This window comes from Gloeophyllum trabeum (genome assembly GCF_000344685.1).
Source record: "Gloeophyllum trabeum ATCC 11539 unplaced genomic scaffold GLOTRscaffold_00007, whole genome shotgun sequence".
Lineage (NCBI taxonomy): Eukaryota > Fungi > Basidiomycota > Agaricomycetes > Gloeophyllales > Gloeophyllaceae > Gloeophyllum > Gloeophyllum trabeum.
In genome coordinates, this window is record NW_006920416.1 from 981,753 (window position 1) to 1,006,071 (window position 24,319).

The window sequence follows — 24,319 nt, forward strand, 5'->3', positions numbered from 1 at the left end:
ACGCCTTTGTCCGCAGATGCACCCGGTTTACCAGATCCTATCTGATGTGGCCTACTGTGCAGGCTCTGTCTGTTCGTGCCCTCTACCGAAGACCACACATGGCAGCTTCCTCGTTGCACACCCTCAGAAATAACAGATTGTACAGAATGTCCAGTTGTTATGTCTGCGGGGGTGCTATGAGACCCCGCTGTGCCCTTGGGTTTGTCTTCCGGACCCTAACTCGTGCTATTTTAGGATTCAGATAATGGTTACGGCAGGGCAGATATGCACTCGTGCTCTTCTACTCTCATGCACTGTACGCTGATAAGGACTATCATGCGCCGCATCCACGGGTCGAACCCTCATCACGCCCCCGATGGCCACCACCACCCTCGCCCCCGTCGAGACTCACCAGCTCAAGCTGCGCACCGCCTACGGGCCCGTCCACCGCACGGTCCTGAACGCGCCCCCGCGCGACTGTTCCGCAGACGACATCCCCATCATCGACATCTCCGGCATCTACGGCGACTTCGCCGCGCGCAAGGCCGTCGCGGAGCAGGTCAGGCAGGCCGCGGTGACCATCGGGTTCTTCTACATCACGGGGCACGGGATTCCGCAGGCGGTGGTGGACGATGCGCTGGCGCAGGCGAAGATGTGAGTGCTATGAAGTGGGACGCTGTACGAGGGGAGTGGGGTGTGCTGATGGGCGGGCGGTAGGTTCTTCGGGCAGCCGCGGGAAGTGAAGGACAGGGTGAACCAGAAGCGGTCGAAGTGGTTCAACGGCTGGAACGCGCCGGGGAGCTCGCGCGTGAACGAGACGGAATCGGTCGGTGCGTCCTAGCCCCGCCCGCGACTCTCCCCATCACGCTCACCCCCGCCCCTCCTTCCTTCCACCTGCGCGCTACTCCGCAGACTACAGAGAAAGCTTCGGCATGCGGTACGACCCGCGATATGACCCCGCGGTGCCCAACCTCGCTGCCATCCCGGCACACATCCGCGCAGGCTTCCGTGCAGAAGAGTACGTCTGGGAGCACACGTCCAACCTCCCGCAGTTCAAGCCCGCCGTGCTCGCGTACTGGCGCGCGTGCCTCGCGCTCGCGCGCAGGCTCATTCGCGTCTTCGCGTTGGCGCTCGACCTGCCCGAAGAGTACTTCGACGAGAAGACGTCGCACCCGGACGCCGCGGTCGCGCTGAACTACTACCCCGCGCTGCCGGCTGATGTGGTGGCGAAGGAGGACGCGGTGTCGATCGGCTCGCATACAGATTTGCAGTGCTTCACGATATTGTGGCAGGACGACAATGGTGGGCTGCAGGTATTGGATAGGCAAGGGCAATGGATAAATGCGCGCCCGATCCCGGGGACGTTCGTGGTGAATATTGGGGATTATTTGATGCGGATTACGAATGACCGCTTTGTGTCGACTGTGCACCGCGCGAAGAATGCGGGTATGAGGGAGAGATATTCGATGCCGTTCTTTTTTGGTGGGTTTTCAGCTTCTGTGGGATGTGCCGCTTCACGAGGAACCAATACTGACCTGGAAACCATAGGATTCAACTTCAACGAGACGTGTGGGGTGCTACCGAGTTGTATGGATGATGACCATCCGGCCAAGTATGAGCCAATCTCGTGTGAGGAGGTAAGAGCTATCTTCGAGTGCAAAGTGACATTGCTTAAAACGTATCTTAGTGGGTAAGACTGCGGTTTGCGCAGACAACGCAGGACTCGGAATAGGGTTGGGGGGCGCACACCGTAGGCGTCCAAGCTACTTAGCATTATCCGGAAAGAAACCTGTTACATGCTGCGCGACCACGCCGAGGGTGGCGATTTCTGTCTAGATACCCATGCTTTTGTCCCGAAGTCCAGCAGGCGCAGCGGTATCATCATTGTCATGGTATATACATAAGACTCGTCGGGGACCGTAAGACCATTAGTGTCGTAGAGGTACGTAACTATAGAGGTGCGTGTACGTGTAAGATGCAATGCGAGAAGTCGAGAGTCGTCCAGTCTAGGCGGGCTTAGATTTACGGAACTACTGTCACGGACGTCCTAGAGGCTTTCAATATCGAGTCTCAAACGCGGTCGCTCGTAACAAGGCTCACCGCTTTTTTTATTCCTCTGACCCTTGATCCAGGATTTGATGTCCGTGTTGCCCTTGGGATCGTCCTGAGCACCTTTACCATCTTTTGCTGGCTTATGCTGTTGCTCTCGCTCTTCATGCCACTGCTTCAGCTCCTTTCCTTTGAGGTTTGACGGAGGTTTTTCTCCCTTGGATGGTCCTGGAGAGGTAATAGTGTCGTTTGGTGTGGCGGCCTGACCCTTCTTGTCCTCCCGCTGCTTCTTCCACGCCTTCAACTCCTTGCGAGCAGCCTGGGGCTGCTCGTCAATAGCACCTCCTCCGGACTCCTGCGGTTGTTTGGTTGCTTCGTCTTGCTTATAATTTCCGCAACCCTGCTCGTCATCGTCGCCACCACCCGGGGTCTGCGGCTCGGCTCTCGAAGCCGGCCGGCTGTCGTCTGCTGCGTATGTTAGTGCAGCAGCCCGATCCCGTTGCTTCTTCTTCCACTTTTTGAGAGCGTTGCCTTTGAGGCTAGGGGGCGGCCGCTCTTCAAGAGCATTAACACTTTCCTCCGGCTTAGTCCCTTCTTCCTTTTCTGCGCCTTCGTTCTGAGCCTCCTCCTCCCCATTCACTTGGTCGTCTTCAGCAGCTTCACCGACGACCTCGGGCGCACCTTCGCCAGCAGTCTCCACTGGTGTCTCCGCAGTGGGCGTGGCGCCCGAACATACGAGAGCTTCAGCGTCAAGACGGTCCTCGGTTTGTTTTACATCCACGGAGGCGACGAGATCGTCACTTGCAGCCTCAGCAATGTTTCCTACGGGGGTGCCAGAAGAGCTACTTTGCGCCTCCTGATTCTCAGGCGAAGCTTGCTGCGAGGGCAACGCGGCGGAATCTCCTTGAGTTTCTTTAGACGCCTGCGCGGGGACGACCGCCGAAGGAGTCTCTGGCTGACCGTCCGGATTTGGTGTTGCAGGCGCATCGGCAGTAGCAGCGGCCAAGCTGGCATCGGCGCTCGGGGAGGTAGCTTCGGGCGACTTCGCAGCGGCACTAGGTTCAGCATCGACGTCCAAGAGGGTTTCGTCACCCAGCCCCGACTCCCCTCCTTCCTCGACCTTTGCCTCAGACATATTCTCCATTGGAGTGGCGGGCAAGACCTTCTCCGCGCTGGGCTCGACGACTTCTTGGTCCTGCGTTTCCTCTGGTTTGTCGACAGCCGTGGTTTCCACCTCTGTCGTGGTCGACGCCTCTGGAGTAGGCACCTCGGCCGTGGGCGTGTTTCCCGTAGGGACGGTCGCATCGACGTTATCGCCAGAGGCCTCGGGGGTAGTCGTCGGGCTCTCCGCAGTGGAAATCAAGATCTCTGGCACGTCCGAAGGGCGGCTTTGCGTCTTGTCCTCGTCTTCGCCCTGTCGCACGTCGACTGCTGCCGCCATAGGCTCCGATGTTTGACCTTCAGCGTCTCCCAAAGGATTGCTTTGCGCCTTGTTCTCATCCTCGCCGGATGCGGCTATCGCAGGCTCTGACGGTCCACTTTGGTCCTTCGCCTCGGGCGCCGCTTCCGGCTCGTCCAAGACCTGGTCCTCGCCTAGCGGGCCCTCCGTCGTCGACTCCCAGTCCTCGAACTCAGCGGCGGTCGCGTCGCTGGCCTCACCGTCGGTGGCGTTCTCCTCCTGGGTGCCGGGGACAAGGAGCGAGTCTGGCTTGTGCTCAGCTTGCTCTGAAGCGGTCGCGAAGGACTGGTCGGCGCTCTGCTTCCCGTCGTCTTTGTCGTCCGCTGGGTCGTCCTGCCGTTGCTCTTCCGAAGCACCGCTAGATTGAGGCGAGGGAACAGCCTGAGAGGGAGCAGCGCCGAGCTCGGGTTCCGTCGCTGTAGGCTCTTGAACCTTGGCGTCTCCGTCCCCGCCAGCCACCTCCTCGCTCTTCGCCTTCTCCCCGCCGTCCTGACGCCCTGCGTCATCACCACCGAGGCCTGTCGGTGTCGACGGCTCCTCGCTGCCAGCAGCCGGTTCCTCGTCCTTCACCTCCACACCAGCAATCGAAACCACCGGCGCTTCATTCTCCTCAGAGTCGCCCGCCTCCTTCTCCTCGGCGCCCGCGCCCGCGTTCTCGTTCTCGTTCACCGGGTTCGAGCCCGCGCCCCCGAGTTCCAATTCGATCAAGTCTGCGCCAGCTCTAGCTTGAAATTGAGATTGAGATTGCGTATATGATTGCATGTTGGTATTGTCGTCGCCAGTAGGAGAAACATCGAGTTTTCCAGGTTCATCACCATTGCAGTTACCAGTTACATCGTGCGTGTGCGTATAAACAAGAGAGCCGTCTCCAAGTCCGTGTCCGTTTCCGATATTTTGCGTAGTTGTATGTGAATCTTTTCCGTTAGCCTGTACGTCCCGCACCCCCTCCGCCCCCTCCTCCTTCGACGTGGGAGTCAAGGGGAGATCACTTGCGGTTCCCCCAGCTGTTCCTACCGCCACCGCTACCTTGCATGCGCCGCGTCAGTCATCGGAATAATCATTATACCGTGGGAAAGAATACCCTCGCACCTGGTGTCGTCGTTGTGCTCGTGGGCGACTTGGGGTTCTGCCCCGCGGAGAACCCCCAGCCCGCACCCGCACCGGGGGACAGGCTCGAGGCCGGATTCGAGTTGTACTGGCTCTGCGGGGCACCCGCACCGAAGAGCTTCGCAGCGAGGCCGTTCGCGGGGGTCGCGGGCGCGTTAGTGCCGGTTGGGGTCTCAGCGGTAGTGTTAGAGGCAGAGATGGCGGAGGTGTCGACGCGCACGGCGGCGGGCGACGTCGGGCGGAAGGGCACGTCCTTGAGCGCGAACACGTCCGTAAGCAGCCCTTGCACCTCCGAGTCCTCGATCGTCACCGGTGAGCTCGCGCGGCGGCCCTCCTTGCCTCTGGCCAGTTCACGAGCCCGCGCGAGCAGCAGCGACGTCTCGAGGCCCAAGTCCATGCCCTCCGCCATCGATATGGGCTCGTCGCGCGTGGTGAGGACAGAGTAGGACGGGAGGAGGAGATTACGGTCGACGTCGTAGCGGTTGTAAAGTGCGATCTTGGGCACGGGCGCGATGTACTGCTTCTCGAGCTCACGCACGGCGAGCTTCTTGACCTCGGCGAAGCGCCAGAGGTAGGCGAGCTTGAGGATGGAGGTCCATTCTTCGATGGAGGCGTTGTACAGCGAGTACAGGCTGTATTGCAGGGTATTAGTCGATATACGCGGGGCAAAGGAGGTAGCGCGAGACTCACGGGTTGTAGAAGACCCAAAGAAAGCGGGAAAAGTCGACGCTCGTTGCATCCTCGATGGGAAAGGGGTTCGCGTCGGACGTCCCACGCGGCGACTGGCCGGGCGGCGTCGCGAGCGCGAGCTTCTCTCGGAAGACAGGGGATTCGCGCTCGAAGAAATATCTGTGAACTCGGAAGAGATGGTGCTCGACCTGTGACGAGCACGATCAGCGTCGGCCCCGGGCCCATTAATTTAAGCAGTATATGAAGTGCCCACATACCAAGAACACGATATCGCCGGTCATGATGTAGTACGAGTCGTGCCGCCTGATCTTCTCGGGCATCGAGTCGCCGTTGCGTGTCGCCATTGCGGATGCGATGGGTGGGTGGAATGAAGGGGTGGGGTGGTGGTACTGCGCGAAGAGACGGCGGGTTTTCGTGCAGAGTTAACGGCGCATCACACGTGTTGGCCGCATGTTATATGGGGTGTTCCAGAAGAATGGACGGACGTAAGAGCCGCAAACACGCCCTGCTTGATGGCAGGGCGGGCATGCGGTCCCCACGACCAGCCTACGGAATTGTTCTGCGACATTGTTCCAGGCAATGGCAAGGCGATAGAGGGTTGTGGCAAGACTGGCAAGAGCGTTGAAAGTGCTATTGCAGCTGCTTTTGGTAATTCCCCTATTGCTCGCTCTCTGTCCGTCCAAATGCAGCTTTGCATTCTGTACGGCGCGACGTTGGCAGTGAATGCAGCTTGATGCATGATGTGGCATTGAGGCATTGTTCTGAGGACTTGTGATTGTGTACGTCAATTTACACCCCATCTCCACAGCTTTCGACGTCGTCGTGGGCTTACTATTGACATCGCTGCGCAGCTGCGAAGCCTACATCGTGCTAATCGTCATGTAGTCAGGTTGTATTATCCAGGACCCTGCCTAGAAACTGTTGTTCGCATGACGGTGATTGTAGTCGCTCTACCCGTGAGTTTCACGAGCTCGGTAGCGAGAACTGTGTCACCTCATGAGAAGCGGGGCGATGCAGGAACTATCGCAGGCTGACGTCCAAACCTCCTAATCGTGGCCCGTCTTACCCTCATCTCAAGGACGAAACCCAGGCCAAAACACATCAAAGCTAGAGCAATGACATCCCCAGCCCGCCCGGCGCACAGCGACAGACGTACGCGGCTGCGTAAACTCGCGGAAGAAACCCTCGACGCCGTCTCAGCAGGGTCCTACACCTCGGATGACGGCCGGACGTACTCCCTCCTCCGACGCACGCAGTTCTCGACGCAGAATACACGTTACTACCCGCCCGACTCCGCGGTTTTATCAGCATGGTCCACCGCCCCGCGCCTCGTCCCGCCGGGCACGCTATCGACCGACATCTCCTTCCTCGAAGTATCCACGCTCGACGGCGCGCGGCTCCTCTTCACCCAAAGAGGCCGTTCCAGCGACGGGCGCATCGGCGTGCTGAACTTCGCCTCCGCGAAAAAGCCCGGCGGTGGCTTTCTCACCGGCGCACAGGCGCAGGAAGAATCGCTCGCGCGCTCGTCAAATCTCTACCCGACGCTCCTTACCGAGCCCGCGCAGCGCTTCTACACGCTGCACAATAAGGACGGGAAGGGCGGGTACTACTCGCATGCGATGGTTTTCTCGCCGGGCGTCGCGCTCGTCCGCGACGACGCCGGCGCGTGGCTCCCGCCCGTCGAGGTCGACGTCGTCACGAGCGCAGCGGTCAACGCGGGCGTCGCGCGCAATACGCTGTGGGGCCGCACTGCCGGCCAAGCGGAGGAGACGAAGATCGCACGCGCGATGAAAGAGCGCATGGGTAGGATTTTGTTTCTGTTCGAGCAGCAGGGCGTAGCGGAGTTGGTCCTTGGCAGCTTTGGCACGGGCGTGTTCAAGAACGATGTGGCGACTGTGGCCAGGATATGGGCGGAGTTGCTGTGTGCGCCCGGCGCCAGGTTCAAAAACATCTTCGATCGTGTCCTGTTCGCGATTATCGGTCACACGACGTTTGAGGAATTCCGGGACGCGTTCCAGGCGATGGCTGCTGGTGCCTAGGTGGGCTTGGTGAGCGAGCGCGTATGGTGAGTTTACTCTCAGATGTCGGTCCCTAGATTGTACGCTGTGCATGTTATTCCTACTGCGCCATTGCAACTTGTAGCAATGTCGCAGTTGGTGTCCCGTGAACACAGCTACATGGGTTTGGTGCTCACCGGGGCCCACACTTCCTGTCTGTCCCCATGGCCTTAGGACGGGCGTATTCAAGAATGATGTGGGTGTCGTTGTTCTTGGTTCCGGGCGCTAGGCTGAAGGATGCTTTCGATCAGGTGTTGCGCGATTATTGGCTGGGCGATGTTCGAAGAAGTCCAGGCTGTTGCTGCGGGTTCGTGATGTTGCGTGCCAATGGTTGCCAGGACCTGGTGAGCGCTCACGTACGACCCGCATGGCGAGCCCGCGCTCACACAGATCATTCGATTGATGGTTTGTGGAGTGCGGACGATATTCCCACTGCTCCACGGCTACTTCCAGTGTCTCGTACGCAGCTGCGCAGGTCTCATCTACTCAACACCGCCCTGCAATCGCTTTCATCCGTGGAACGACTCAGATCTTGCCATGCCCGACGCCACTGAGGTAGCTGTCACGCTCTTAGCCTCTGCGCTAGCCGATAAGGGTAGCGCCGGGCTTTGTGTTCTAGATAGGTATAAGGTCTCAACAGCGGATGAACATACCTGCCACAGCAGGGCCCTGTAAGTGGGAGCGCGACGTCAGACGCTTGATGAACTGTCTATGTATAGTCCGCTTTATAGACCCGACTATCCCTTATCGCTGGGTGCTTCGCCAGCCCCCGCTATCCCGTACTCTGCTGTGAGCACGTCCTTGCGGATGCCTACCGAAGCAACCACCGCATCCGAATCTAGAATGGAGGGAGCTCTGAGAGACATAGACATTGCCGGCCAAGTTGTTGCTGGCAGCCAGGGCCTCGACCCTGCTATCATTCGCCATGTTTGCAGTCGCTTCCGGATCCTCATTGTCGGCCCTGCGAATGCTGGAAAGACAACGCTCATCAAGAAGTTCTGCCAGTCTGACGAGGAGGCCGTGGTCCGCAATGCCCAGGGGCAGACTGTAAGTCACGAGCTTGTACTGTACAAAGCAGGGCTGATCCCGGGTTAGGTGTCATCATCAACATTGAACCCGAGTGCCCAGGTGAGTGAGGGTCTAGCTATAAAGAAGGAATGTAGTAGTATCCCGTGGCTTACGAGTTGTGCACTGTAGCGTGGGTTGCATGTCATAAACCACGAGATCACGTACCAGAGTAATCCAAGCTTTGTCTTCCATGATTCCATGGGCTTTGAGTCGGGCTCCACTGTGGAGTCCAACATCATGCTTGAGTTCATCCATCAGCGGTCAGGGGAGCTTAGTCTTGCTGATAGGTTGCATGCAATATGGTGAGGAATTCAGTCCATTTATTGGTGTGATCATGGCAGGATGTGATCACCTGCCTCTCATGAAGGTTCTGCATCCCTGCTGGCCAGGACAGAGTCCTCGGGGAACCTGAGCTGGAACTCTTCAAGCATAACACATTTGGGAGTATGTACCTCTCATGATGTAGATACACAGCTAATGATTGGAGTGACAGTTCCAGTGATTGTCATCTTCACCAAGTGGGATGTGCAGATCCAGAAAGCCAATAATCTTCTGAGACATCAGGGCCGGACCAGATTGCAAGCTAAGGAAGAAGCACCTGGATATGCAGAGACCTGCTTTGCTCCACAATTACAGGATATACTGCATACACCTTATCCACCGAGGGCAATTGTGTATCTGCGAGGTAAGTAAGGATGTGGGGCAGGATGTGACAGCCTGGATGTCTTACCTGATCTGCTAGATATGCACAAGCCAGAAGGGAACTGCAATCAGCTGTCAAGAGTCACAGCAGAGGTTCTAGATGATGCTGCTGTGAAGAGATTTTTTATTTCAAGGCAGACTGTCGCAGATAAACTAGCAGCAGAACATGCTGTCAGGTATGATACTAGGATGCTGAGAGATCTTGGAGAAAAATGCTCATGGTTTGATAGGGAAATATTATCCTTGAAGCCCAGTGTGTTATGTTTTCATTCTCAAGTATCTTCCAACTGAATCGTCACCAACAGTATCCAAGAAAGGAGACATTGATGTAGAAGCACTTATGACACAGGGAATCATATACTTTCCTTTTGTATGGTGTAAGTCATATTATCACCCATTAGGCTTGTGTTCCCACTAATGTGCAGATAGTGGTAGTTCACTTATATGGTATAATAACATTGGCTGACAGTCAGCAGTTCTTTTCTTTTGAAATCCTCCAGCTTATGACCAAGTTTTTACACGTTAATCCTATAGGCAGTAAGAGTTTCATTGTGGTCCTTGATGAAGTAACTTTGATAATTATCTCTTATAGTATGTGGTATATTCCAGTAATACACATGGGTGTGACTTGACTAAGAGAATATGCCTGCTATTAGTGTGTGAGTATATGCTATTAGTTTTAACAATGCATAGATGTCAGATATTAACCTGTGGCTTTGAACTTAGGATGTGAATACTATCTCTGTTGGTCATGGTAAGGGTATGTATACTGACTGGTTGATGCTTTGTGTTATAGATTGTAAGTATTCTTACCCTGTTGTCAAGTACAATGACATGTAGACTGACTGAACTACTCAAATAACAGATTGTATGTACTGGCTTGTGCTGGCTGCTCTGATAATACTGATAATATTGACCTAATTGGCATGAATGTCTTCAGGGTGTAAGCTTCTGTATCTGCCTATGTATGCTGAGGCATGTTGGCTAACTTCACTGACCTTCTTGTCATAGTATGTAAGCACCATTGAGATAGTCGAGTCAAAGCTGCATAGCTGACTAACCTGTTAAATCAATCACAGTATGTAAGTAAAAGCTTTCAGATCTAACACTATACAGGTGTCAACTAACTACTCTATAACTTCATTTCAGAGTGCAAGTATTGTTGCTTTATGCAAGATGGTGGCATACATTAACTGAGATGCTTGTTACTTTGTTCATAGGATGTGAGTGTAGTTCCTCAACCAATAATCATGAGGTCTACCACATAAGTGGTTTTTCACACTTTGGTAGCATGTGAGTAATATATAGCTTTCCCAACAACACCAAAAGTATATGAAACATATGTTCCTTTTTAGCGTGTAAATATTCTCATTCAATTGGTCATAGATGCATACCAGCTGACTAGCCTTCTTTTCTCTCATTTCCAGTATGTAAGGACTACTCAATTTGCTAGTGATATGCCCACCAGCATCAACTAATGGGTGCATGGCTGCTACATAGGAGGTGGGTATTGTCACGCTGAGCATTCACCTATCACAGTTGTGTACTTATTGTTGCAGGTTGTAAGTGCCCAAGCTAATGTATAAACCTACTATTACTAGTAACCTTGTTATTATCCCCAGGTTGTAAGTATTTTTCTGATCTGAGTGAGTGGATTCTATAACAAGCACTTGGGATGGTCATTAGGGTGTAAGTTCATATTCTTCATGAATCATAGGTGATATAGCAACCATGTGCTAACCTTGTTGCGGCCCTAATTCCAGTATTCCAGTGTAATTGCAAACTCCATCAAGGTACAAGTAGTTAATTTATTTTATACCCCAGCCATGCCTATTTACTGGGGAATTGATAGTCACTTTGTCAATCATTATCAATAAAAGTGAGTCATGATTCATATATAATAATAGTTTTTCTTGACAACTGCCTTTACTAAGGATGCAACTGTGAATCAACACAGTCTCCCCTTTGTGATTATAACTGCAGGTATTTTTATGTTCCTGTAGACCTGTTCACCTCATTATATACTCTCAATTCAAGAACTTCTTCTAGCTGGCTGCTGCAGTATCTATGCCACACATGTAGAAGTTGCACACCGTGCAGCTCATGTCTTAGCAGTACTCAGAGGTCAAGGACGGCTAGAGGGGATGCATACAGAGATCAAACAGGCATGGGAGAAAAGGGAGAATTGGGTCAAGGTTCTCAAGTCACGCAGGGACAAAAGTGAAGAACAACTGAAGGAAGTTGCATTGAGAATCACTGAGCTGTCATGGAAGTACCGGGTATGATTCTTTCCTCATCATCTTCATATTATTTCTCAATCTACAATAGATGAATCATAGTCTCTAACCCTCAAGAATTCCTAATGTATGGTAGATACTCTTTCAAATCCCCATTTAGCAATTCTTCATCTTCATCATTCAATTATATCCCTTGTAAGATTAGGATGAGAAGGTCATATGTAATAACAATGGTTTTGGGTGTTGGTGGCTCAGTAGATATGCCAGTCTGGCCCTGGGTCTGCTTCAGCAGATGCCAGCCTTCAGTCACAGGTCACAGGACCATCCCGCAGGAACCACAAGGAGGTTTAGTGGGTATTGTGTTTTCAGCTGAGTCCCACAGTATCATGGGAAATGTGTCTGCATACATGCATTCTTTCCTGGAGAGTTAGCACTCCACATTCATTTTGTATGGTCCACTGCATACAGGATTAGGACAATGTGTCTGGTGCATGACCCTTTGTAAGCTGGCTCTCCAGCCAAGCCTGACTGGGGGTCCAGGGCTTATGCAAGCAAAGACAGGACCATGGTTGATAGCCAAACAGCTAAGTAGTGCAAAAGAGCAATGAGCTCCATAGTGAATGCAAATAGTTGTGGAGTCCAAATCTGGAAGTCAAATCATGGTTGTAATCCAGACCAGGATTACACTAACACGCAACAACCCCAAAGACCAAGGAAAACAACCAAACACACCCAGTGGTGAGGGTGGAGGTGGTCTAAGGTGACTGAAGGGTAATAATAAAGTTCAAGGGGGAGGGGAGGCATAAGATGACATAGGGGAGTCCATAGGAAGACCTAGAAAAATAAAACAAACACTTTGATGCCTGAAACAAACACTAGTTGACACTCCGGAGTATTTATCTCCGAAAAGTCGCAATCAAAGTCGCAAGCAATGACGCCTGTCATAGGATCATGCCAGCAGTGGTAGAAATTGCTAGAGAGACTTGGTTAATTTTATTTCACTATGTAGGACTCACCTGAGATAATTAAATCGACGGCGGAGATAAATCACTCACGAGTCAGGCCTATTGGCAAAACTAGGATCGGTTATAATTCGCTAAGTTCGATGCTTTCGAACTCCAAGGGTCGCTGAGATCGTAACGCTAATTCTCTGAGATGGTGAAGTGCAAAAACTCATTTTTCTGTATGCTACTTTGTACAATTTATACTGCAGGAATGACTTTGCAACTGTCTGGAGATAAATAACAAATGAACACCGCTACCCACAGGATTGCTCAGCACTTGCTGCCATTATACCATGCACCATATGACTCCCTTGTGCTCCCACTTACTCGTCCCAGCCCCTAGAGGTCGCCTCGACACTCTGCCACCTGCCCTAAGCGGTCCCATCACTCCGCGCAACACGCCGGTCACGTGCTAATTACCTCCAGCCGCTCGCTGATTGATGCTGGCCTCATGGTGACCCGTATACGTCAGCACCTTCAGCATTTTGATGGAAACGAGGGGGAGTGAGTGCTGGAGGTTGGGGATGAGGATGACGCCCCTCGATAGAAGCGTCCGCGGGCCCCAGAGCTAATTCATCTAAAAGTCGCATTGGTTAAGTCACCCTGGAGCTCCTGTTCGCAGAGATACATCGTGGAATGGATCTGTGTACGCTGATATGCACTGACACACAACAATCACCAAGGACCAAAAGGAATAAACCTAAACCCCGTGATATGGGTGAAGGCGGTCCGAGACAACTGAAGGGTATTTAATAGTTCGAGGGGGAAAGGAGGAGTAAGACGCCTTAGGGTAGTCCGTAGGAAGACCTAGAAAAATAAAACAAAACCTTGATGCCTGAAACAAACACTAATGGACGCTCCGGAGTATTTATCTCCGAAAAGTCGCAAACAAAGTCGCAAACCACGGAACCGAGTGTAGGTTCGGGCCCACGGGAGTAGAAAACGCTAAAGGGACTTGTTTAATTTTTATTTTGCTATGTGAGACGCACCGGAGCTAATTGAATCGATGGCGGAGCTAATTCACTCGACGAGTCAGGCCTATTGGCAAAGCTAAGATCGGTTATAATTCGCTAAGTTCGACGCTTTCGAACTTCTCGGGTCGCTGAGATCGTAACGCTAATTCTCTGAGATGGTGAAGTCGAAACTTGTTTTTCTGTATGCTACTTTGTACAATTTATACTACAGGAATGGCTTTGCGACCGTTCGGAGATAAATAACAAATAAACACCGCTACCCACAGGATTGCTCAGCACTTTCCTCCGCTATACCATACACCATACGACTCTCTTGTGCTCCCACTTGCTCTTTCCAGCCCCTAGAGGTCGCCTCAATGCTCTGCCACCTGATCCAAGCGGTCCCATCACTCCGTGCGACGCGCCGGTCACGTGCTAATTACCTCCGGCCGCTTGCTGACTGATGCTGACCTCATGATGACTCGTATACGTCCGCACCTTCGGTATCTTGACGGAAATGAGGGGGAGTGAGTGCTGGAGGGTGGGCATGAGGACGACGCCCCTCGATAGAAGTTCCCACGGGCCCCGGAGCTAATTCATCTAGATGTTGCATTGGTTAAGTCGCTCCGGAGCTCCTGTTCGTGGAGATAAATCGTGGAATGGGTCCGTGTACGCCTCAAGGATGTTAGGAAGTCCGGAGCTAAAACAGAGCAAGTCTTTAGAGCCCATAGAAGTCTAGAGGCGTGTGAGCGCTGTGTCGAATAAGCTCCGGAGGGCTTGTACGATACACTGAGTCCGCGTTTTCGGGGGTCAGACGATCCCGAGGCTTATCAACGCCTCGAGGATGCTAGGAAGTCCGGAGCTAAATAGAGCAATTCTTTAGAGCCCATGGAAGCCTAGAGGCGTGTGAGTGCTGTGTCGAATAAGCTCCAGAGGGCTTGTATGATGTGCTGAGTCCATGTTTTCGGGGGACAGACAATCCTGAGGCTTATCAACGTGGGGTAGTACTTCTCTAAAGACGCTTTGTGAATTTTATTTCTTTAAATCAGCACTCATGGGAGCTAATATTCAATGGCAGAGATATTGAATTCAATGAGTCACTGCCTGCAGATAAATAAAAAATACTGGCCATAACTCCCTTGATGGCTCAACACCCATCTGCCGCTGATAAGTCTCAAGGATCGTCTGACCCCAGAAATCATGAATTCAATGTCCCTACCCACCTCATCTGGAGTCCATTCGACATTGCACTCACATGCCCCTATGCTAGGATTTTTCCAAAAGATTTTTCAATTTAACTCTGGACTTTCTAGCGTCTTCGAGGCCAGTGCAAATGCCTACGATGAGTTAGATCTGAGGTCAGGCACTCCGGAGTGACTCAGGAAGCAACTTCAAGATGAATTAACTCTGTTGGCCATGGGCACCTGTCTAGTTGTGGGTCATCCTCACGCCCAACTTCCAGCACTTCCTCCCCTTTGTCTCGGTCAAATCACTGAGCTTGCGGACATAAATCCACAACCGTGAGGCCAGCATCAGTCAGCAAGCAGCCGGAGTTAATTTTCACGTGACTGGCATGTCACACAGCATGATGGGAAGGATCAGGACAGGTACCGATGCATCAGGACAGCCTCTAGGGGCTAGGACGAGCATATGGAGGGACAAGGGAGTCGTATGGCGCATGGTATAGCGGCAGAGGAGTGCTGAGCGGTTAGGGAGTTGCAGCTATTATTTGTTATTTATCTCCGGGTCGGCGCAGGGTCATTTCTGAAGTATAAAATGTACAATGTAAAGTAAAGTAAAAAAAAGGTTGTTCTTCACCATCTCAGCATATCAGAGTTACAGTCTCAGCAACCCATGAAGTTTGGACATGTCAGACTTAGCAAATCACAATTGATCCTAGCTTTGCCAGTAGGCCTGACTCATCAAATTCAATATCTCTGCCATCGAATATTAGCTCCGGTGAGTGATTCGATGAGATAAGATTAACAAAATGTCTTTAGAGAAGTACTACCCCACGTGCACAATCCTACGAGAGGTGTTGGTGCCTGTGGTCTGGTCTTTTAGTGATCTTCAGACATAAATACTCCGGAGCATCATAGTGTTGTTTGTTTTAGGCCTCAAGATTTGATTTTATTATTCTAGGTCTTCCTACGGACTCCCCTATGTCTCCTTACTCCTCCCCTCACCCTTGAACTTTATTATTACCATTCAGTCACCTTAGACTGCCTCCACCCATACCACTGGGTGTGTTGGGTTATTTTCCTTGGTCTTTGTGGTTGTTGTGTATTAGTGCATATCATCATGAGACTCATACACCACATATTTGTGGGAAGTGATGCTGCCACTTGTCACTCTTACCTATGGTGAGACAGGATTACACCATATATTGTAGTCATTTACACTGCTACTCCCTGATTACTGGGGAAAGTGCTGGGGTGAGCAACTTTTCCAGGGGGGGCTTTATTGTGCACTTTGAACAGCATAAGTCACAAGGTATACATCCACTGGTAGCCAGTGCTTCTCAAGTAAGGTTGCACAATCTGCACAATATGGTGGGGAGACAAAAGGTGGTGTTGGAGATACAGTAGCTTTTAGAATTGATGACACTACTAATTTCACCTTCCACACCAGCAGGAATATAGACAGGTTATGTGTGTGCATTCAGATATGTAATATCCAGTGGCTGTCCAGAGGATCAAGGCTCCAAGGAATTGGAGTAGAAGTGATCCGTGGTGGACCAGCTCCGCCAAGATCAGAAAACAAGATGATATCTTGGCATGAAGAGCCTATGTAAGTTGTAAGGAGGGGATTGAGCAGGTCATTGTGGTGTAGCCATAAGCCTGACAGGCTTCACTAAGACTCAGATCACTCAAAACTGTATAGACCATGCTATGTAGCTCATCATGACTAGAGGCTGACAACAGGGGTGATGACATAGACTAAGGAAAAGATAAAATGAAGCTCTGCTGCAAAGGAAAAGAAAAGCAGAGCATGAAATGTGAAGTTAACAGGGAGTGATCCAGTGACAAGATTACAGTAGCACAGAAATATTCAGGAGGATGCTGCCAAGACTGCACTATGGTAATATACAGCTAGTAATAACTAAAAGACAGGACTTTGGGGGTCAAGCAAATAAGAGTATATGCAAGATCACATGTCAATCAGACTCAGATGGCTCCTGGCAAAACTCTTGCAGCAGTCTTACCACTTCATCAATGACAGTGTTTGCTCTGAGTCTTTCCACTCCCTTCATACTTTGTATAAAGTTTCTGACTGCCTGGTGAATCCGTAGTCTTTCCTCCGATATGTTGAATGACTGAAGACACTTGGTCACAATATCTTCAGTAAGAGGTTGTACACCTCCTTTCTTCCGTATGATCCAGAATAACTTCCATAATATGAAGTTGAGGTCCAAGATGTAACCCATTAGGCATTGTACAACAGTTGGACTAATGTTAAGTCAAATTAGTTGTAGGTATACATGCTCAGATGATAACCTTTTACACACCTCTTTTCATAAGCATCGTAAATCCACCGAGTTAATAATATTATGGGAGCCAGAGGAACCACAGCCAGAGTTGCAGGTGACATGCTAGATAAAAGAGTTGCAGGTAACATGCTAGACACAGTGGTTGCAGAAAATGCCATGGTTGCTGCCTGAAGTCCACTTGTTATTGTACTTTGAATATCACTTTCTCTGAATGATAGTCACTACACAGGGATATGTGGAAGGACTTAATAATTATACACTCACGATGCTTCATTTGAATCAGCTTCAGCACCAGTTTCCTTGCTGTGCCTAAGGTCAGACACGATCCCTGACAGGAGCTCCAACATGGTTGAACTTAGAAGACACTAGAATGGAATATGTCAGATATTAGTGATGAAGACTTCCAGCTGAGAGACAGACATTGTGTGGATCATAAAAGTTCCAAGCCATGACTGTATCAACATGCAGGGCCCACAAACAACTCTTCAGCTTCCTATCCTTAAAATAGAGTGCTGTTGCAATTGCTGGCCAGTACTCTGTTCTAATCAGAACAATTGTCAAAACTATAGGCATGCTTGGAACATACTCTGTCTTCCAATCCTGCAAACAGTGAGTATAGAAGGTTGACCCCTTTCAGGTACTGTGACGCACTCAATTGCAGCATCTCTACTCATCTCTGCATCAACTTGTTGTGCAATTGCCCATATTGCCCAGGCCCTGGGACTGACATGCTTGGCCGTAATCTGGATAAGATTGGATAGCAGATTTTCATAGTTCTTCTCAACTGAATGGATTATACATGAGATACAGAAGTCACAAGTTGGACTATCAACATACCTGAGACACATTGGTGTAGCCGCTGTGATGGTGATCTTCTGCCAAGTGCCTTAAGAGCATTGTTGAGGGGAGATCTGCATATTTGCTGATATTTTTCATCTGCCAGCGCCCTAACTGGACAATGTGGGTTTTCAGGTTCCCAGTCAGCATCTACCTCCATCTCTGCATTTGTTATCAGGAGGTCAAATTTTGTGAAAACCACAACCAGTGGTACTAGGGATACATTAGTTTCATCAGCTAAAGATATATAATTATATACTGAAGCATAGTGCTTACCATCTCCCAAATCCATCTTCAAGATCTCTTCTTCACCTGTCTCCAGAAGACGTTGTCCACCAGAGGGTACAGCAATACAAAGCCTTCAATATAAGGTAAGTGGGGTTAAGACATAAAGCTGTCAGCATACCATATAGCATGTAGTCGTTCAGATGGCTTCTGGTCCTCTTTTGTACGGCTTTGTATGAACCGTTTTACCCCCTTAAGCCTCACCTCACTCCCATACTCAAAGCCATAGGAATCATGTAATACAAAACGGGGATTCTGTGCAGATGTAAATTCCTTCTCTATATCTGCAGTTCCAGCACGGTGATGAGAGACCTCCTACAGCCGAAGTCAGAATATAATCTGTTCTCAACAGTGGGTGGACAAACTGCTTCTGTGATATTGAAGATTCTATTGATGAGTCTTGACTTGCCCACACCAGACTAGAGATATTGTAGCTGAGCATTGTAGATTATGACACTTGAGAGAACTACACACTCTGCCTAGAAGCAAGATACGGAATCTAGTCAAGTTCAGTACATCAGTAAATATCAAGGCTATACTGCATGACCATACCTAGGGCAAACCCGGAATACCTCATTAATATGAGGTTCCAAGTCATTGATACCAATTATAGGGCTTGAATCATTCTCCTGAGCATTGTCCTCCTCATTGGAATCCTTGTAGATCATGGTCAGGCTCACAGTCTCCCCATATCCTTGCACAACACTCACTGTGGCAGGATGGTCCTGTGGTTGCTGTAGATCAAGTTCACTCCACCTCTCATCACTTGTTGGTGACTTGACTCTAATCAGCACAATCCTCCCCTTGGCCTAGGTCCCTCAGAACATTTGATCCAGTAGTACCATTGCAATGACAGACCTTAAAGTGTTGGAATATCTCACTCATGGTAGAGTTCACTCTTCCCAAAGGTTCATATACATTAGCCTTGAGCTGCCAGAACTTCCATTGGGGAAGATTATAGGAAATTACATCAGATATACTCCTTGATAATGAACGTTCACCACAGTTCCATAATCATGAGGAAGAATTACACACACCCAAGTATACCATACAGCTCATTCTTCAAGTACTCCGTGAAACCAATAATTGCTCTTCTATATTCATTCACTATGGGCCACAATATCACTTGCTCCAGGGTATTGATGTGATTAAGAAAGGTGCAGATAGTGAGGTCATTAAGTAAGCTCCTCTTGGCCCTCTATACACAAGTGAAGGGTCATACTGGCATGATTCTTGTCTGCCACTCACCTGGCATTTCTGTGTCATTGCAAGCATCTGCTGGAGTGTCTCCTGCATCTTGGGAATCGGGATATCCTTGAGATCTCTTGCCCTGTCTGACAGTAGCTTTGAAGCAGCTTTGATATCCTCCTTCAAGGCCTTAGGTCTGGCCCTGGCAGGTCTCGCGGTGGGGCCAGATGTCGAGGGAGGCATGGATTGGGGGGCAGGGCGGGGCTATGGCAGTCGAGCGCGAATGAGCCTATAAACAGTTCTTTGACGGAGGATGTGTCAGGCTATTACTTTGTCCCGCACTAGTACCTACTGTGGAGCATCTCAGGATAGCAATGCTAATTCAGTGCATCGCTGATTGTTCTGTTATACCAAAGACCGGGCATGGTTAGATACTGGCAGTCATTCTCTCACTGTGATGGTCTCAGGATTGTCAAGGAAGGCGCTTGGTGCGGAACAAGGAGATTCGCCCCAATGCAAGCCTGAGGCACCAGACCGAGTACATCCGTGATGCCTCCGTAGACGGACTAAGCCTAGAGAGTATATTTGTTTCTCAACACAGGATTGAGTTAGAATGGCAGAGGGTATAGATAAGAACGCGCATAGGCTGCGTAATAGTCGCTCGGCGCTGTGTTGGATCACCGTCCATCAGATCTACATAGCGGCGTCAGCCACCGTCTCTCGGCCACAATTGCGCGAACCAAACTTGGATGCTCCTTTGACCGGTTGCCGTCGACTGCAATAAGATGGTACGCGTACTCATGGCATAGACTGGTCCTGAGTCTTACTGCTATAGGTAGCTTCCTTTGTCCCTGCTCAATGCAGCCCAAAATAAGCCCATGGTGCGTTTCCCGTGCCCTTGTGCAAGCACGCGCTGACCGCGCTCCAGCTGGTTGAGCTGAAGAACGGCGAGACGTTCAACGGCCATCTGGTGAACTGCGACAACTTCATGAACATCACCCTTCGTGAGGTGTACCAAACGAACCCGGAGGGCGATAGGTTTTGGAAGCTGAAGGAGTGCTACATCCGCGGGAGCACAGTCAGTGCCCTCACGTGTCCGAATTAAGTGAGACTCATTGGTTTCCGCAGATAAAGTACCTGCGAGTGCCGGATACGTTGTTGGATGCTGTGAAGGAGGAGCAAAATAAGGCTCGGGAAGCCGGGCGGAGCGCCAGGGGATCGCATGTCAGCGGCTCGGGAGGCCGAGGGCGTCCTGCGGTACAGAGAGGTACGCAGACCGCGCATATAGTTCCCTTTCGTGCTATCTCACATTTATCTTGCCAGGACGCGGAGCAATCCGAGGAGGACCAGGGCGCGGCGGGCGGGGCAGAGGCAGAGGTGCGTAGCCGTCGCAGACGTGACCTCACACTCCATCATCTGTATGTATATCCTCATGTTCTCGACGCTCGCACTATGCCCCTTGACCTAAGTGCAAAATCCCATAACATGTTGCGTCAGACAGCAGTTCTCTCCGTATGTCCCCGTACTCTCTACTCAAAACCTAAGTACCATACCCATCGTGGCTCCTGGAAATCTCGAACTCCAACTTCACCTTCCCGTCGCTTTCGTACTTTGGCACCCACATCCCCTGCGCCGGAGCAGCAAGCATTCAGCTCACATCCGGCATGATTCATGATAGCTCACCTTGTACGCGACGGGCCCGATCGTAATCAACCTCAATTGCGAGTTCCTGCGTAACATCATCGCCCGCGCGTCGTCCAACGAAAATGGCGCGTCGGAGGACCCACCACCCCTCGGCGCCGGCTCAATCCCTTGAATATGCGTGCTGGGCAGCCAGAGCACCTGCAACCTGAGCGAGCGGAGGTGGTCTGCCTTGGCTACAGCGCGCCCAATTGCGGCCTGATTCCAAGAAGTCAGTCGCACACTTATTTACACATAGAACGCCAACATGTCCCACTCACCGCGTCCGCACTGGCGACGCTACACGCCAGATCCTCGAGCGCCGGGAGGCGCCCGCATAGATGCTCCAAGTCCGTGAGGCGGAGGTGCGTCGTGCCAACCATAAACTGCCTGAGCGTCTTCTCGTGTATCTCCAGCAAGCTGATAACAAAGCTTAGAGGGATGCTGCTCCCCCCGAGCACTGTGAACGCGTGCAGCGTGAAGCTCTCGAGGCCGGTGCGCGGGATGAGCTCGAGGATCCACGGCCAGAGGTGGCTCGGGCCGTCCGCGTCCATCGAGGACGTACGCACGACGAGCGTCCGGAGGCGCGGGAGCGGTTTGGTGGGCGCACGGTACTTGCCCGCGCCGAGGTACTCGACGTCGAGCGAGCGCAGGTTCGGGAGGTACGAGAGGATCAGCGGGATCGCGGCGGGCGGGGCGCCCTTGAGGCGCAGCTCAACCAGGAGCGGGAGCTGACAGAAGACGGAGATAAGGATCGTCGCGGGGACGCCTGCGCACCTCTGCGTTTGTCGCGGACATGAGCACTCAAAGCATTTCAGCAGGGGTTAAGGAACTTACGCCGAGCTCGAGGTGCGTGAGCGTCCCGGAGAGGTGCTGCGCCCAGCCCTTGAGCACGCGCGGCGGGCCCTCCATCGACCAGATGGCGATCCTGCGCAGGCCCGTCAGGGCTTGAAGCTTCGCCCACACGGTGTCGCCTAGGTCGCCTGAGGTGCGGATGGTCAGGCCTTGCAATGGCAGAGACTTGAGGACGCGAAGGAAGGAGAGGAAGGTATCTTCCGCGAACGTGTCATCGATCCAGGAGAAGGTGTGTAGGTTGGTGCAGAGCTTCAGCGCGGCGAGCGACTCCTCCAGAGTGTCGGGGTAGTATGTTAGAATGGAACCTGTGGGTGAGGGGTGAGTGGTAAGCTCGATCGCGGCCATAGATCTAATATTGAAGGCCCTAGGTCGTCCGGTTGGGGGCTACCGTATCACTACAAGTCATACGAGCTCGAGCTCTAACATATTCCAACGAGTTCAGGCTGTCATAGCGCCGACAGGGACCTGATGCCTATGCCTATGACTCGTGGCTTGTCTCCTGTGGCAGTAGGATACAAGCAAGATGGAGCGTGATGTGGTGCTCGTAGACTCGCTACTACTCGTCCTTGCTGCTCCAATCATGTGCTTCAAGCTGCCGACCCAACGAAAAGATGTATGATTTGTGCGTTCGAATGCTCACCTTGCTCTCTCACGTGCCGGACGCACTTTGTCAGCTCTGGGCGTTTGAGAAGGGTCGTCGCAGGGTGTAGGACTCTCGGCTATATGATCATATCCAAGGGAGGAAGAAACACTCAAGTCATCAATATAAACTGGTCCACATTCGTTGTTTTCCGGAATTCGTACTATGCCATTCTGCAGCGTCGTGCGCGAGTCTAGCGTGCGGTAAAGAATCGACGTCGCGACCGGGTTGATCTTCTTCGACAAAAGAGTAGCAGAGTGGAGGTCTTTGCGGTCGAGCTCCTCGAATATCGGGTAGAGGAGGTCGACGGGGAGCTGCTCGATAATGAAGGGTCTCATTTTTGCGCCCCCGTGCGGTAGCCTGGTAGGCTCAGAACCTCAGCTCTCAAAGAAAGACAAAGAAAGCGGGGAAATGGGTGCTTATGTATATATTCGTTCGGAGGTAGTGGTATGATGGACTTACCAAGACGCGTCCGACTAACGGCAGCAGTGATCAGTTGATTGATCGCCCGGCGTCGTGGACGAAGCTCCTGATTTGCTTTCTGCCTCTACCACTGTACATACTGAAGTCGAAGTCGATTTGCTATGTTCTATATCATAGGACTGGGACTTTGCGATGAGAAAGACATAACCGTTCGCGGACTCGAAGTGAAGACTCCTGGTATTGTCGCAGACAGGATACTGATCCTAGACTTTTTAAACACAGGCCGTAAAGGGTTCCTCCCGAGTATACTTGGAAGCCTACACGAGCATCCTGATGGTGCAGAAAGACCGGTTGGTACGAAGAGCCTGAGCTATGGCCGGAGTCGTCTCCCTGACGAGTCTGATGCAAGGGAAGGAAGCATTCTACGGCAAGGGGCTGATCCTCGCCGACCGCGACATGGTGGAGACGGAGAGCGACGAGATCCTGCGCGATGCGGACCAAGCGGACGTGTCTTTGCTGGTCGTTGGGGATCCGTTCGGGTGAGTGTATCACCTTGCATGCGTATGCCCAGAAATTATAACAGACTCCTTCCATGAATATGAAGCGCGACGACGCACACGGACATGCTACTCCGCGCACGCGCCCTGAAGATCCCTACAAGAGTCATCCATAACGCTTCGATCATGAACGCGGTCGGGGCGTGTGGTCTCCAGTTGTACAATTTCGGGCAGACGGTTTCACTCGTGTTCTTCACGGAAACATGGAGGCCAGACAGCTTCTACGATCGCATAAGAGAGAACGTCGACTTGGGCATGCACACGCTCGTGCTGCTCGATATCAAAGTCAAGGAACAGAGCGAAGAGAACCTGGCGCGGTTAGTAATCTGATGTTCAATGCCACGACCGTTATTCACTCTGTTTCTCCCTTGTATGTAGAGGGAGAAAGATATACGAGCCGCCCCGATACATGTCCATCCCGCAAGCCGTGTCTCAACTCATCGAAGTCGAAGAAAAACGTCAGGCTGGCATTCTATCCCCGGAAACCACCCTAGCGGTTGCAGTCTCGCGCGTCGGTGGTGGACCGGGGAACGAGCGCATCGTCGCTGGCACATTGTCTGAGCTTAGCGCACAGCCCGCAGAGGCCTTTGGGGAGCCGCTGCATAGCCTGGTTATCGTCGGGAAGCGGGTGCATCCGCTGGAAATCGAGTATGCGCAGGAGTTCGCGGTGAGTAGGGAGAGCTGGCGCAATGTAGCGACCAAAATATATGCATGTAATTTAGACTAAGATGTAGCTATAGCTGGCGTCTGCTATATATTGTGGAACGTGCACAGTTCAGCCGACTTCTACGGGTCGCGGTCCCGGTCCCAGTCTCAGAATCTCCGAATCCCCTCCGGCGAGTCCACATGCAACAACCCAGAATGTAGTAGCTCGTATGTGCTGCTCGGCAGCCTGACTATGTCAAGGCTGTGGCATATCGTCAGAACCAGCGACGACAAGACAGTTGTGTTCACGGGAGAACACAGTTGCTAACGCTCTGGCTGCGAGACCACGAGCCAAGCAACTTGCACCGGTATGCCCCCATTATTCAGATGCACAAAGGGCTACCTCAAGATGTT

General features: G+C 51.8%; 9 protein-coding genes across 9 annotated transcripts; 5 read left to right on the plus strand and 4 right to left on the minus strand.

Annotated features, from left to right (window-relative positions):
* Positions 1 to 355: 355 nt before the first annotated feature.
* On the plus strand, positions 356 to 1,711 carry GLOTRDRAFT_93727 (Clavaminate synthase-like protein; the record flags this gene model as incomplete). Its single annotated transcript, XM_007868182.1, has 5 exons — positions 356 to 633; positions 697 to 809; positions 892 to 1,461; positions 1,528 to 1,616; positions 1,667 to 1,711. 5 exons carry the CDS (start codon positions 356 to 358, stop codon positions 1,709 to 1,711), a joined length of 1,095 nt encoding a protein of 364 aa, XP_007866373.1.
* Positions 1,712 to 1,832: 121 nt separating this feature from the next.
* GLOTRDRAFT_138840 (uncharacterized protein) lies at positions 1,833 to 4,509 on the minus strand. Its single transcript, XM_007868183.1, has 2 exons — positions 2,080 to 4,509; positions 1,833 to 2,026 (listed from the first exon to the last, which is right to left on the minus strand). Exons 1-2 carry the CDS (start codon positions 4,247 to 4,249, stop codon positions 2,016 to 2,018), a joined length of 2,181 nt encoding a protein of 726 aa, XP_007866374.1. The 5' UTR covers positions 4,250 to 4,509; the 3' UTR covers positions 1,833 to 2,015.
* Positions 4,510 to 4,547: 38 nt separating this feature from the next.
* Positions 4,548 to 5,668, minus strand: GLOTRDRAFT_76535 (uncharacterized protein; the record flags this gene model as incomplete). Its single annotated transcript, XM_007868184.1, has 3 exons — positions 5,542 to 5,668; positions 5,285 to 5,472; positions 4,548 to 5,226 (listed from the first exon to the last, which is right to left on the minus strand). The coding sequence occupies exons 1-3, from the start codon at positions 5,626 to 5,628 to the stop codon at positions 4,548 to 4,550; spliced, it is 954 nt and encodes a 317-aa protein (XP_007866375.1). The 5' UTR covers positions 5,629 to 5,668.
* A 323-nt stretch (positions 5,669 to 5,991) lies between these two features.
* Positions 5,992 to 7,323, plus strand: GLOTRDRAFT_76540 (uncharacterized protein; the record flags this gene model as incomplete). The annotated part of the gene is made up of 3 exons (XM_007868185.1): positions 5,992 to 6,063; positions 6,170 to 6,240; positions 6,302 to 7,323. Exon 3 carries the CDS (start codon positions 6,400 to 6,402, stop codon positions 7,321 to 7,323), a length of 924 nt encoding a protein of 307 aa, XP_007866376.1. The 5' UTR covers positions 5,992 to 6,063; positions 6,170 to 6,240; positions 6,302 to 6,399.
* An 861-nt stretch (positions 7,324 to 8,184) lies between these two features.
* GLOTRDRAFT_42316 (uncharacterized protein) lies at positions 8,185 to 9,402 on the plus strand (the record flags this gene model as incomplete). Its single annotated transcript, XM_007867942.1, has 6 exons — positions 8,185 to 8,388; positions 8,437 to 8,469; positions 8,539 to 8,711; positions 8,777 to 8,853; positions 8,897 to 9,094; positions 9,152 to 9,402. 6 exons carry the CDS (start codon positions 8,185 to 8,187, stop codon positions 9,400 to 9,402), a joined length of 936 nt encoding a protein of 311 aa, XP_007866133.1.
* An 8,384-nt stretch (positions 9,403 to 17,786) lies between these two features.
* Positions 17,787 to 18,106, minus strand: GLOTRDRAFT_16938 (uncharacterized protein; the record flags this gene model as incomplete). The annotated part of the gene is made up of 3 exons (XM_007867878.1): positions 17,787 to 17,845; positions 17,909 to 17,991; positions 18,039 to 18,106. Coding segments are annotated over 3 exons (210 nt in total), but the record flags the coding sequence as incomplete, so codon positions are not given.
* Positions 18,107 to 19,838: 1,732 nt separating this feature from the next.
* On the plus strand, positions 19,839 to 20,733 carry GLOTRDRAFT_76543 (Sm-like ribonucleoprotein). Its single transcript, XM_007868186.1, has 5 exons — positions 19,839 to 19,893; positions 19,945 to 19,986; positions 20,034 to 20,183; positions 20,234 to 20,372; positions 20,429 to 20,733. The coding sequence occupies exons 1-5, from the start codon at positions 19,891 to 19,893 to the stop codon at positions 20,488 to 20,490; spliced, it is 396 nt and encodes a 131-aa protein (XP_007866377.1). The 5' UTR covers positions 19,839 to 19,890; the 3' UTR covers positions 20,491 to 20,733.
* On the minus strand, positions 20,646 to 22,696 carry GLOTRDRAFT_138843 (uncharacterized protein; the record flags this gene model as incomplete). Its single annotated transcript, XM_007868187.1, has 6 exons — positions 22,445 to 22,696; positions 22,281 to 22,359; positions 21,623 to 21,945; positions 21,067 to 21,564; positions 20,789 to 21,004; positions 20,646 to 20,732 (listed from the first exon to the last, which is right to left on the minus strand). The coding sequence occupies exons 1-6, from the start codon at positions 22,616 to 22,618 to the stop codon at positions 20,646 to 20,648; spliced, it is 1,377 nt and encodes a 458-aa protein (XP_007866378.1). The 5' UTR covers positions 22,619 to 22,696.
* Positions 22,697 to 22,864: 168 nt separating this feature from the next.
* Positions 22,865 to 23,987, plus strand: GLOTRDRAFT_42497 (Diphthine synthase; the record flags this gene model as incomplete). The annotated part of the gene is made up of 5 exons (XM_007867954.1): positions 22,865 to 22,927; positions 22,986 to 23,057; positions 23,118 to 23,242; positions 23,308 to 23,577; positions 23,645 to 23,987. 5 exons carry the CDS (start codon positions 22,865 to 22,867, stop codon positions 23,985 to 23,987), a joined length of 873 nt encoding a protein of 290 aa, XP_007866145.1.
* Positions 23,988 to 24,319: the final 332 nt, after the last annotated feature.

Bases quoted from the DNA above. Each gene is read 5' to 3' on its own strand.
- GLOTRDRAFT_138840 (XM_007868183.1), bottom strand. From the start codon at position 4,249: ATGCAATCATATACGCAATCTCAATCTCAATTTCAAGCTAGAGCTGGC.
- GLOTRDRAFT_76543 (XM_007868186.1), top strand. The intron at 19,987-20,033 runs GTGCGTTTCCCG...ACCGCGCTCCAG, and splicing joins CAGCCCAAAATAAGCCCATG to CTGGTTGAGCTGAAGAACGG. The intron at 20,373-20,428 runs GTACGCAGACCG...TTATCTTGCCAG, and splicing joins GCGTCCTGCGGTACAGAGAG to GACGCGGAGCAATCCGAGGA.